We start from the raw sequence: 13643 nt of genomic DNA, 5'->3' as shown, positions 1-13643 counted from the left end.
GTCTATTTTTAAAGTGAAGCACACAGTGCATGTATTTTTTTGTTGTAAAGCACTTTGAGCTGCATTTCGTGTATAACAGGTGCTATACAAATAAAGATTATCATTATATTATGCCGTTATTACATTATACTTTTGATCCGTTTATTGAAATTGAATCACAGCAAAATGTGGGTTCATACCACTATAGTGTCAGATAAGCCGACGTATGACTTGCTAGGTAAAGTGAATATTTAATGATTTTGACAATAAACAATAAACTGCTACTCACCGGAGACAGATGGACAGGCGCTCCGCAGCTGAAATGGAGCGCCTGTAGCCAGTGTCCTGCCGGGAGATCCTAGCACCAACCCTCGCCAACAGGTCCTCAAACTGGGCCCCAGTCAGCCTGAAGTACCGCTGAAAGCGGCTATCATCCAGACGGAGTTCCTGGAGCAGGTGGTGAAACTCGCCGAGCTGGATGCGCTTCTGCAGGATAGGGTGAACCCAAAAACGACGGCGTTTGGCCCTCCGACGCATCTGGGACTTCCAGAGCAGATACAGCGCAGCGATGGTGGTTATCTCAGCCATGGTTGAGGAGAGAATGGCGGGCAAGATGTTGTTATCAAGTGAAAATGGGCGGGCTCGCTACTCGCGCGACGCGATAAACGCGAATTAACAAAATGGTGAGGCGTCTAAACACACGCGTTACGCGCGGCGCGTTACTCGCGTCACGCGCGTGCAATTCGCTTCACTCGCGTCCAGTGTGAACGCACAGTTAAAGTGGTAATAAGGGGGGATATTATCTCTTACACATCTAGGGTTAATAAAGCTAGGAAGCAAGAACAAGAACAACTTCTCAGTTCAATACTTGACATAGATCGGCAATACTCCGCCTCTCCCACTCCAGAACTTTATAAAAATAAGCTGGATCTTCAATCCAAATATGAACTATTATCGTCCGAAAAGACAGAACGTATATTACTGAAATCACGAGGCTTTGTATATGAACATGGTGAAAAATCTGGTAGACTGCTAGCGCATCAATTAAAATGTAAATCTTCCGGTCAACAGATTACACAAATACAAAAAGAAAATGGGGAGTTTACTACAGACCCTCGAAATCAACAATACCTTCAAAGCATTCTACTCAAAACTTTATACTTCGGAAGCACCCAGTGATGATACGGATATGCACAACTTTTTCAAGAATTTAAACGCCCCTGTTATCAATCCCACCCATAAAGCAGAACTAGAACTACCCTTTCGACTAACAGAAATTTTAAATGCGATTTCGGCGATGCAAAGCGGCAAGGCCCCGGGCCCTGATGGATATTCAATTGAATTCTACAAAAAAATTTCAGCCAAACTAGCACCACTTATTCTAGAAATGTTTAATGATTCGTTGGGCTCCGGGGCCTTGCCACAAACGCTAACTGAAGCATCCATAACACTTATACGAAGCCGGGGAAGGACAGAACACAGTGTGGATCATATCGGCCCATCTCGTTGTTAAATAGCGACATTAAAATTTTAGCTAAGGCACTTGCCCGGCGTTTAGAATCTGTTACAGATGAGGTGATCTCCCCTGACCAAACAGGTTTCATGACTGGTCATCACTCCTTCTCTAACATCCGGAGCCTTCTCAATGTCATATACTCTCCTGCATCCGGGGAGGTACCAGAAGTGGTTATCTCCCTGGATGCAGAGAAGGCTTTTGACAGAGTGGAGTTGGCGTATTTATTTAAATGTCTACAGGCCTTTGGTTTGGGACCCACTTTCATTGCCTGGATTAGACTTCTATACACCTCACCAAAGGCATCAGTGGCCACGAATGGGAAGCGATCGAATTTTTTTCATTATCAAGAGGGACACGTCAGGGGTGCCCACTAAGTCCACTTTTGTTTGCATTCGCAATTGAGCCTCTGTCTATCATGTTAAAATCATCCCCAGAAATAAATGGAATTACTAGATGGGGAAGGGACCACAAGGTGGCTCTATATGCCGATGACTTACTGTTGTATGTGTCTGACCCGGTGCGGTGTGTCTCCCACATAGTTCAGATGTTGCATAGATTTGGTAACTTTTCAGGATATAAGACTAATCTTACGAAAAGTGAGTGCTTTCCAGTGAACAACCTAGCTCTTGCAATTCCACAAAGGGACCTGCCATTTCATCTATCTAAATCTGGCTTTAGATATTTAGGAATCAATATTACACGGACTTTCTCTAAACTATACAAAGAAAAATTAAAACCCCTCATTGATAAACTAAATAATGACTTACAGAATTGGAGGTCCATTAATCTCTCACTGGCTGGAAAGATCAACTGTATTAAAATGAATGTGTTACCCCGATTCCTCTATCTTTTTCAATGTCTCCCTATATTTCTCCCAAAATCCTTCTTTCAGTCCATTGATAAAACTATATCATCATTCATTTTGGGGGGGGGGGGCCGAGACTACAAAAAAGGTTTCTGCAGCGACATCGATCCCAGGGTGGATTGGGTTTGCCAAATTTGCTTCACTATCACTGGGCAGCTAATATCCAGAAAATCATATACTGGTTTCATGCTCCAAAGCTGTCGTGGTGTGAAATTGAAAATGAGTCATGCATTCTGACATCGCTTCCGCCTTGGTTAGAGACTCCTCTGTCTACTCCATGCTATACCTCTAACCCTGTTGTCATTAATACTTTACGAATTTGGTCACAATTTCGAAACCACTTCAGTTTCACAGATTTCTCTCTTCTGGCCCCTATCTGTGACAATCACCTTTTTGTCCCGTCTAGATTAGATAACACACCCTGTGGAAAAGACTTGGCCTCTCCAAATTTAAAGATCTCTACAGCGAAGGTGTCTTCTCCACCTTTGGTCATCTCTCTCTAAAAGTCAACCTCCCCGGCTCAAGCCGTTTTCGATATTTCCAGGTCCGACATTTTATGCAAAATCTAGATCCAAAATTCCCCAATGTACCTCACCCTAGTGCTATGGATAATATCCTCCAAATTCCTTCCAATCGAAAAGGCTTCATTTCAAGAATCTATTCCAACATATCATCTCTCGGAGACACCTCTCTCAATAAAATTAAAGGGAAATGGGAGGAGGAGCTTGGGGATGCAATACCTGAGGAATCCTGGACTGAAGCTCTGAAGAGAGTTAATGGAACTACTTCATGTGCTAGGCTAGGTGTAATTCAGTTTAAAGTCTTGCACCGAACCCATCTCTCCAAGTCTAGGCTGGCCAGAATTTATCCCGAGCGGATGAGAATTGTAGCAGATGTCATATTGCCTCTGCAACATTAACACACGTCCTGGTCATGTTCTTCCCTCTCAGATTACTGGTCAGCAATCTTCAGAATTCTCTCACAGGCACTGTCCATAAATTTGCAACCTAACGCCTCTCTGCCATCTTCGGCATAGTGCCAGCTGACCAGCAGATTATCAATAAACATAAGGACATTATAGCATTTACAACTCTACTTGCACGCAGAAGGATTTTGTTACATTGGAAATCCCCCAAACCACCCAGCACCTCCTTATGGATGAATGACCTTATGCTTCATTTAAGCCTAGAAAAGCTCAAATATACACTTAGAGGGTCGAGAGACCTCTTCTATTCCACCTGGAACCCAGTAATGTCTTTTATTAACAAACTTCCAACCCTCCCTGACAACTCATAAATTCATGATTACTAGATCCTGAGGGATGTTGCATGATGTCGCACAGCAAACGCAGCCTCCTCATTTATTCTCAAGCTTTATTTTCGAACTAGCTACCTCCACTTTATCTTTCCTTTTTTCTTTGTTTAACTATTCATATCTGTTGAATGATATCTTAACCCATCAATATCATAACTTTTATGTATTCATTTGGTTACTTATTTTATTTCCTTAGATTGGGATGCACTGGATGTTTTAGGGTGGGTGGGTGTAGGTGGGGGGTTATATTTTTATGTGTTCTGTGAAAAATCAAAAAATATTATCTTTTTGTATAACTGTCTACATATGCCTTGCTCTCAATAAAAATATTGTTAAAAAAAATAATAATAATAATACCACTTGGAAAAATTGGGGTTGTCTGTTTCACTTTAAGTTTTCAAACCATAAAGGAACCGATGTCTCTACCTGTTGGACTGGTTGAGTTCATTTTGCCATGTTAGCCGTCCGTTCTCGATCACACTGTCGTACCACAGGACCAGGCTGCCAGACAGTCGCTCGTGCATCTGGTCTGCCAGATAGCGCAGGAACAAAGGTGTGTTCTTCACTGCATCCGTCTGCCAGCAGGGGACAGAACACGCAGGACATTGCATTCTTCAGTTAGCATGGTAAATATCAAGATGTTAAAGAGAAAGCCACGACAAAATGTGTGATGTTGAGCATGCTAACATTTGATAATCATCAGTGAACACAATCTCCGCCTGAGGCTGAAGGGCATGTCATTAGTTCTGCAAGTATTTGTTCGTAAACTCAAGTAATGGACACATTAAAATGTGACCCAATGGTGTCGCTAGATGAAAAGTCAAAGCGTCACCAAAACCATTGCAATTAATCCTATCCTGAATTGAATGTCTGTGTACCACATTTAATGGCAGTCCATTCAACAACTATGATATATATATCTATATATATATATATATATATATATATATATATATATATATATATATATATTCAGATGGTGAAATACTTCACAGGTTGAGTTACATTTTTGACCTGCTAGTAGTGTTGGACAAATAGACAGGGATCACAAAATTCAGTATATTTCATCCTCAAAATATTTGTACAAGAAGTAAAAATTGCAAGTTAATGTGGATGGGCTGGGATCTGTCTACAGGTCTCAAAATGGAGTTGCTAGGAATATTACTTCATTTAATTCTAACTGTACTAGTGCACTGTAATAGAATTCTTTTGCCTTTGAGCAATAGCCCATTTGTTCTTATAAAAGCTACACATATTTTATTTTTACATTAAGAGAAGGCAAACCACATTGCATTCATGAATTTAGAGGCTGTGCTAAGCAAATAAATGACACAAAGTGGCTGTCATCCAAATAAGGGGCACATTAAGGCTGTACAAAGTACAGAAATGTATGCTTAACAGGAAATCAAATTGACAGTGGAGTTAAGAAGAAACCCTATCTATGCTGGAGAGTTAGGTATAAAAAAAAATAAAAGTACTCATATTAAGTAAAGACTAAGCATGTTATTATTTTTAGACGTCGTAAATTATAATTTGACTTGGTAAATTAATTTTTAACTTATGGCCTCCAAATTTTGATTTATTTATTCATTTATTCATTCATTCATTCATCTTCTAACCGCTTCATCCTCATGAGGGTCGCGGGGCTGACACACAGAGACAGACAACCACTCACCAGACAACCACTCACGCTCACATTCACACCTACGAACAATTTAGAGTTAACAATTAGAGTGAACAATTAACCTAATCCCCAATCTGCATGTCTTTGGACTGTGGGAGGAAGCCGGAGTGCCCGGAGAGAACCCACGCTGACACGGGGAGAACAAGCAAACTCCGCAAAGAAGGGCTCCCGCACCCGGGATTGAACCGGCAACCCTCTTGCTGTGAGGCGGCAGTGCTAACCACCACACCACCATGCCACCCCAAATTTTGATTTAGAAAATCAAAATCATAACTGAGTATCTCAGTGTATGGCTTATTGATGGGCACAGAATATTAGTGTAAGTAAAGTGATGGCCAGTTTAGAAGTATCACTCACACTGAGGGAGTTCTCTATGTTAATGAGCCAGCCATCAAAGCCGTAGCAGTGGCTGATCTGGACTAGTTTATCAGCCACTGCCCGGTATGACTCCTCATCTTTTAGGAAGGCCTCGCACACTGCGGCTCCATCAGTCCACTCAGTGATCAAAGTCCCTGGGAAATGGAACATTTTAAAAATGAAGACAGAAAGCCTGATTAAGACAGTACTGAAATATTTGTGCATCAAATTCTATATCAAATGATAATATCCAGCATTACTAAATTGGACCTGGTTCTGCTATATTCAGCCTTTTCACTCACCAAGAACAATGACTCCATGTTTATGTGCAGCATTGGTCCACACAGCAGGAGGAATGGTCACCAGGTTGTGTGTGAAGTAGTTGAAAATATCAATGTACTGCCAGTGGTAGAAGGCATATGGAGCCTCTGCATTGGTGCCCTGGACAAACCTTAACAACAAAGGAGAGCATGACATGACATTGCATAGTAGATTCAGTGCATTCAGAAAGTATTCAGACCCCCTTCACTTTTGTCACTTTTGTTATGTTGCAGCCTGATGCTACAATCATTTAAATTCTTTTTTTTTCCCCACATTAATCTACACTCAGTGCCCCATAATGACAAAGTCAATTCAATCAATCAATTTTATTTATAAAGCCCAATATCACAAATCACAATTTGCCTCACAGGGCTTTACAGCATATGACATCTCTCTGTCCTTAGGACCCTCGCAGCGGATAAGGAAAAACTCGCCCAAAAACCCTTTAACGAGGAAAACGGTAGAAACCTCAGGAAGAGCAACTGAGGAGGGATCCCTCTTCCACGATGGACAGACATGCAATAGATGTTGTACAGAACAGATCAACATAATAAATTAACAGTAATCCGTATGACACAATGAGACAGAGACAGAGAGAGAGAGGGAGAGAGAGAGAGAGCGCGAGAGAGAGACAGAGAGAGATGCAGGACAGACGGTAATGACAGTAGCGTACAACAACATTAATGAAAGTTATGATATTATAATTCTACTGTAATTATAATTCTGGTTATTGTGGTACAATATGTTTAAAGTATATATAAATGTCTGATTGTATACATATGTGACAATAATATGTGTATGATAACAGTAGAAGTATGACTAATGATAACAGCAGCAGCAGGAGGCATCCGGCAGGACCACGGCAGCAGCACAACCACACGCCACACTATCCAGGCACCGCTGCGATATGAGTTAACCTGCGATAACGCTGAACTCCACTCCACCTTAGCAGCGGTCGCTTCAGATGTAGATCTCCTCAAAAAGGAAAATAAACTCCTGAAGGAAACTGAACTCGACGTGCAGTCCAGAAGCATGAGAGACAATTTAATCATTTCTGGCATCCTGGAGAGCACACCAGACAACCCAGAAGTCCAGGTAAAAAGTTCATGGTGACGGCTCTCAAGATCCCGACGGAGACTGTCAACAACATCACCTTTCACCGCGTCCACAGGCTCGGACCCCGAGGAGGTCAGTGTCCTCGTCCGATCATCGCCAAATTCGAACATTATCAGCAGAAAATGCTCGTTAAGAGTAAAGGACGAGAGCTAAAAGGCACTTGTCGGTATGAACGATCAGTTCCCCAGGGAAATCAACGAGAGGCGGAAAGTGTTATATCCAATTTTAAAAGAGCACAGGCAGAAGGGAAATAGGACCTCTCTTGTGGTCGACAAATTATACATAGATAGGCAGCTGTTCCGCCACTCTACCACCACCCCATGGCTCTTCTAAGTGAGATAAGTGCCCCTAAAACCACAAAACAAAGTAGAACCATAGTTTAATTGTATTATAAAAGGAATAAAAAAAAAAAAAAGACCAAAAGATGTGTGTATGCATGTATATATATATATATATTGGGGCTGCACTATTCTTGAAATAAATAAATAAATATATGTATGTATATTTCATTCAAAATGATACTCTGACACATTTCTCCTGCAACAGATAATTAAGCATTCTGCATTGCAATGCAATTAATCGTGCAGCCCTGGTATATATGTATGTCTATATGCAGATGTATATGTATGTACATGTGGATATATATGTATATATAATGAACACAACACTGACTTAGTGAAAAGGAAAAAAAGGAATGTGAATGTACACTTCACATACTCCGCGTGAATCTGGACATTGAACCAACACAGCCGAAGTACTGATCAATCCCGGCGTGCGGCGACACAATAACAGCGGTCTGACGAGGTCGGATCAATGCGTATTACAAGCAGACACAAACGGGCAGGAGAATAACAGACAGCAGCAACACAGGCAATATTTTTACAATATCAATGCAGCCAAAATCAGACGCGGCGGTCCGTATCAACAAGCCCTTACAAAACTTAAAAAGAAAACACACACTAACTACTATCTGCCCAGAGCTAAAGCCTCTTACTGTTGCAGAAGGTGGAGTGATGTGTCGGTCGTTCCTCGCGCGTCCTTTGTTACGGCAGAGGTGAAGTGGTTAGCGGCTCACAGCGGCTAACGGGTCCTCGGCGAGGGGGCAAGTCTCTGGCGAGGCGAGTTAATTCCGGCTCGTAGCGGGGAATCACTCGGGGAAAGAAGGGGTCCTTGTCCTTCTTCTTGAAGCAGGCAGTCCTTGTTATCTACCAAACTTCGCATCCGCGGGCATCCGGGTGAGAGGGTCAATCCGTGGTCTCGTACTGGGCTATTCTGTGTTCCTCGGCGCACAGAGTGAGGGAGAGGAGAGGAGATCAGCTCGACCAGCGAGGGAAATCCGTAGGCCTAAAACGCGTCTAACTGTGCACAGTAATAACTCTTTCTAAAGCGTTCGCCACGTGGGACGAGTTGCTAAGCTTTAGGAACAGTTGTGGGTACTTCTATTAGCTATGAGGATCACAGCCAGAAGCGTTTCCCTCAGGTACGCTCTGTGATGATATACCCCGGCGTGACGTCACCGGTGCGGGGTTGGCCGTGGCGGATTTCACCCAATGGGAGCTGTGTTTCAAGGGACCTCTGCTGGTCAGCTGGGGTGCTGTGTTGGGGTTTAATCAGCTGATTCACACAGAGAAAGGGGGTTGACTGATTCCTTTGTTCTTTTGGGCGCCAACATGTGGTCTCAGGCTTTGATTGTTACATGTAGGCCCAAAAGTTTATGGATAAAGTGTAGGCCTTTGTTATAAATCCTTGTACGGCACAACAGCAGTAATCAGAGGAAAAATTATATCATACTCCTCCTACAAGAAGAAACAGGAACTGCAAGCAGAAAAAAACATTGAGGAAAAAATTAAACAACTAACACAGGAATATGCAAACAATCCAAGTGATCAAGTATGGACCCAATTACAGTGTACAAAATCGCAACTGGACAATATTCTATCAAAGAAAACTGAATTTATCATACAGCAACTAAGATATAATAATTTTGAACACAGTAACAAATCAGGAAAATTTTTGGCTAATCAGCTCCAACGCAATAAAGAAAAATCTCTGATACCAACAATCCAGGGGCCATCCGGAAATTACACACAATCTCCTCAGGAGATCAATCAGATTTTCTATTCTTTCTACCATAACTTATATTCAACAGTAAACAATCCAAACCCAGAAGATATTCAGGCTTTTCTCGATAACCTAAATTTACCTCAGTTATCCACGGAACACAGAAATATGTTAGACGCCCCCCTGACTATTATTGACCTGCAGAGCGCATTAGACAAAATGCCAACAGGTAAGGCTCCAGGTCCAGACGGCTTTCCTGCGAATTTATAAAACATTTCTGGACAATATTAGCACCACTTTTCATCAGGACAGTGACAGAGATCAAAAAGAACGGAGGTATAAGACCTCACATGAATACAGCAGCAATCAAATTATTACTAAAGCCAGACAAAGACCCCACACTTCCTTCTAGCTACTGTCCTCTATCACTAATCAACAGTGATATCAAAATTATCTCAAAGGCACTTGCTTCTAGACTGGAGAAAATAATCGCATCAATAACTCATAATGATCAAACGGGCTTCATTAATGGCAGACACCCAAGTAATAATGTCAAAAGAGTTCTTAATCTGATAAGTAAAGTACGTTAATACAAAAGCAATTATTCTGTCACTTGATGCAGAAAAAGCCTTCGACAAGGTCAACTGGTCCTTCCTATTTGCCACCCTGAGTGGATTTGGCTTTGGAGAGTCATTTATCCAGTGGGTATCAGCCTTATATAATTCCCCTAAGGCCACAGTCACCACCAACGGGATCACATCTAAAAGCTTCATTTTGCAGAGAGGAACCAGACAAGGGTGCCCACTCTCACCTCTACTGTTTGCAATATTCATCAAACCATTGACTATGGCAGTCCGTCAGAACAGTAAGATCATAGGTATCCATTCCGCCAATTCAGAGCATAAAATTAATCTATATGCCGACGACATTTTACTTTATCTACAAGAACCGAAATCATCTTTACATTAAGTATTTAATCTCATAACAAATTTTTCTAAACTTTCGGACTACTCCATCAACTGGTCCAAATCGACAATACTGCCAATAACGGAGAACTCTTGGAATCCTGCAGACCAAAAATTTTCTCTCCCTGTGGGCAACATAAGATATCTTGGCATAACTATTTCACCCAAACTATCAGACCTGGTCCACCTGAATTTAGCCCGCTGCTAGATAAGATCTGTGGTAACCTGAAGCGCTGGAATAATCTTGCCATCTCCCTCCTAGGACGAATAGCCACAGTTAAACTGAAAATTCTACCCCAAATTAACTATTTTTTTTCCATGATTCCATTCACATCCACATTGAAATGGTTCCTGTCATTAGATTCTGCAATTATAAAATTCTACTCAAAGAACAAAACAGCAAAAATTAGCCTAAGCACCCTTCAGAAAAACAAATTGGAAGGGGATTGGACGCTCTAACTTTAAATATTACTGTTTAGCGAACCAACTACAATACCTATTGAAATGGCGATATCCTAACGAAGACTACAACTCCTGGCTTGAACTAGAACAGGCGGACTGCAACAATATAAAACTCTCTGACCTCCCGTTTATCACCACTACACTCAGACGTCATAACTGTTTTAAGAACCTAATGATTGCTTCCACCTTATCAGCCTGGTGGAAAACACTAGAAATCACAAACTTTCCGATAGAACCTTGCTTGCTCTCTCCAATTTGGCACAACCCGGATTTTGAAATTAACAAAAGACCTCTCCATTTTAGCACATGGGAGATGAAGGGAGTAACTCATCTCCATCACCTTTTCCAAGACAATATACTTATGACATACACAAACTTATTTCAAACTTTTGAAATAAGAAATGGAAATTTTCTACAATATTTACAATTGATAAAAACAATCAAGAGGAGAATTCCAGTGCCTCAGGACACTTTGCAGCCACCAGAATTTGCCAAACATATTACAAAGCTTTCTCCGACTAATACGAAGAACCTTTCTAAGATTTATAAATTACTGTCAAAGACCAGTTCTATACATTTACCAATTTTAAACTGGGAAAAAGAGCTGGGTGTATCACGGACCCTGACTTCTGGACTCAGATATGCAAAAATACATTTAAGATGACAAGACACACTAATATACAACTTATCCAATTTAAAGTACTCCACAGAACACACTGGGTTTCCGTGGGGCCCGCCTGGCCCGCTGTCCATGGGCACTGGGGGCCTCGCAGCGCCAGGGTCTGGTTGGCGCCACCCTCTAGCCCCTCCCATCCATCCCTCCAGCCCTCGGGCCGGGTCTACACTGGCCTGGCCTCCTAAACCACATTTAGCTCACTCACCACACATTCCACAGTTTTAATGCACCACATACACTCACTCTTTGAGGTGCAGACCACTGATGGATTGGGGGGCTTCATGATGGGGCAGGCTATGGGACAGTAGTGTCCGGTAGCCCTCCATGCTGCCCCCCGGCCCATCCTTATCTGTTCTCCAATTTTAAAGCACCACATACACCTACATCTTGGGGGACAGATGGGAACAGATTTCAGGTGCCTTATGGCTGCACGGGCTGCAGGACAGCAGTGTGCTGTAGCCACCAGCCTTGCCCCCACCTGTCTTCTATGTCCCTCAATTTTAATGCACCACACCACACTTACGGGCACTCACATTCACATTCACGGTGTAGGGTTAATGTTTCTCCGTCAGGGATCGGAGAATCATAGTAAGAGGGGGGGTGGTGGGTTTACACACACTGTAGATATGGGGGGGGGGGGGTCCGCATCGGGCGGTGGGTGGGTGGGCCCTCCTGCCCCGCCTGTCTGGGGTGTGTCTCTGGCTCTCTGGGGGTGCCGGCCATTGCCGCCCCGGGTCCCTGGGCCTGCGAGGTGTCCTGCGGCCTCTGCGGCTCGCTGGTCTTGGGGTCTGGGCGCTCCTGCGGTCTTGGTGTGCCATACCGCCCCCTTCCCGCAGGGCTGGCCCTGGACCCTGGTGATGGTTTTCATAAACACATTGGGAAGGTTCAAATACACGCATGCATGTTTGATACTTCAGCTCCGTGACGATCGCAAAGAACTGATGGGATCACTCCAAACGGGCCCACTTCCTTCTCAAACCTACCACACTGCGCTGGCAGCTCTTCTCTACAATCGGGCTTTCCTCCTCCACCAAGACTCTCACATTTTTGGTGTTCAGTATAGACTTCTCTTTTGTTTTTGTTTTTCCGTACAGTATAGTAGACATGTATATGTTTATTTTTGATAATCTGCATGGAGCACAACCACCTCAAGGCCACAATACATCAGCTACACTGCCTGTTTCTCCCGTTTTTTTTTTTTTGTTTGTTTATTTGTTTGTTTGTTTTTCCTCCTTCTTCTCCGCATGCACTGTCGCTATATAACTCAGGACTTAAGCACCTCCCCCCGCCCCCTTGCTTGTTACATTAATTTCCCCTTTACACACTTTGGTGTATCACCCTCTCTCTGGCTCATATTAGGAAGTTTTTAACAATAAAGGCTGTTAGGCTAGTCTCCAGGGAGGGTGGGTGACGGTCACAACCACGCATTATGGGTATAAAATACTTGACTGCTAGATTAACAGTGCATCAGTCTTCACAAGAAGCTTACACCCTTTTGTGGCGCTAAGCTATGAAGACCAATGAAGACAAGTAGGGAAAAAAAAAAAAAAAATGAGTTAACCTGCGAGACAGTGGAGCACAAAGGCTCTGGAGAAGAAGCCGAGTTCGTGACATGCAGTACGGCCGAGAAAGTGAAAATAGAATTTTAGAAATTTCTGCAAATTTATTAAAAAGCACAAACTGAAATATCACATTTGCAAAAGTATTCAGAGCCTTTGCAACAACACTTGAAATTCCACTGAGGTGCCTCTCATTCCCCTTGACCATTGCCAAGATGTTTCTACACCTTGACTGGAGTCCACCTGTGGCAAATCAAATTGACTGTACATGATTTGGAAGGCACACATCTCTTTATTTAAGGCCTCACAGGTGACAATGCATATCAGCGCAAACACCAAGCCATGAAGACAAAGGAACTGCCTGCAGAGCTCAGAGACAGAATTGTAGCAAGGCACAAATCTGGGGAAGGCTACAAAAAAAATCTGCTGCACTGAACGTTTCCAAGAGCACACTGGTCTCCATAATTCTTAAATGGACTAAGTTTGGCACAACCAGGACTCTACCAAGAGCTGCTCATCTGGTGAAACTGAGTAATCAGGGGAGAAGGGCTTTAGTAAGAGAGGTGACCAAGAACCCGATGGTCACTCTGACTGAGCTCCAGAGATCTGTGTGGAGATGGGACAAAGTTCCAGAAAGACAACCATCACTGCAGCCCTCCATCAATCTGGGCAGAGTGGCTAGACAGAAGCCTCTCCTCAGTGCAAAACACATGAAAACCCGCTTGGAGTTTGCAAAGAAGCACCTGAAGGACTCTCAGACTGTGAGAA

General features: G+C 42.9%; 1 protein-coding gene across 1 annotated transcript in view; it reads right to left on the bottom strand.

The window, feature by feature from the left end:
- The window catches only part of engase (endo-beta-N-acetylglucosaminidase), a gene marked incomplete at its 3' end in the record, with an annotated part of 82035 nt that overhangs the window by 29258 nt on the left and 39134 nt on the right, over nt 1–13643 (bottom strand). Inside the window, 3 exon segments of the mRNA XM_049560236.1 lie at nt 4101–4249; nt 5716–5870; nt 6018–6166. Coding sequence (XP_049416193.1) covers nt 4101–4249; nt 5716–5870; nt 6018–6166 — 453 coding nt within the window.

Source organism: Epinephelus fuscoguttatus, linkage group LG19 (assembly GCF_011397635.1).
Source record: "Epinephelus fuscoguttatus linkage group LG19, E.fuscoguttatus.final_Chr_v1".
In the NCBI taxonomy this organism is placed as follows: Eukaryota; Metazoa; Chordata; class Actinopteri; order Perciformes; family Serranidae; genus Epinephelus; species Epinephelus fuscoguttatus.
This window is presented reverse-complemented; position numbering and strand designations above follow the sequence as displayed.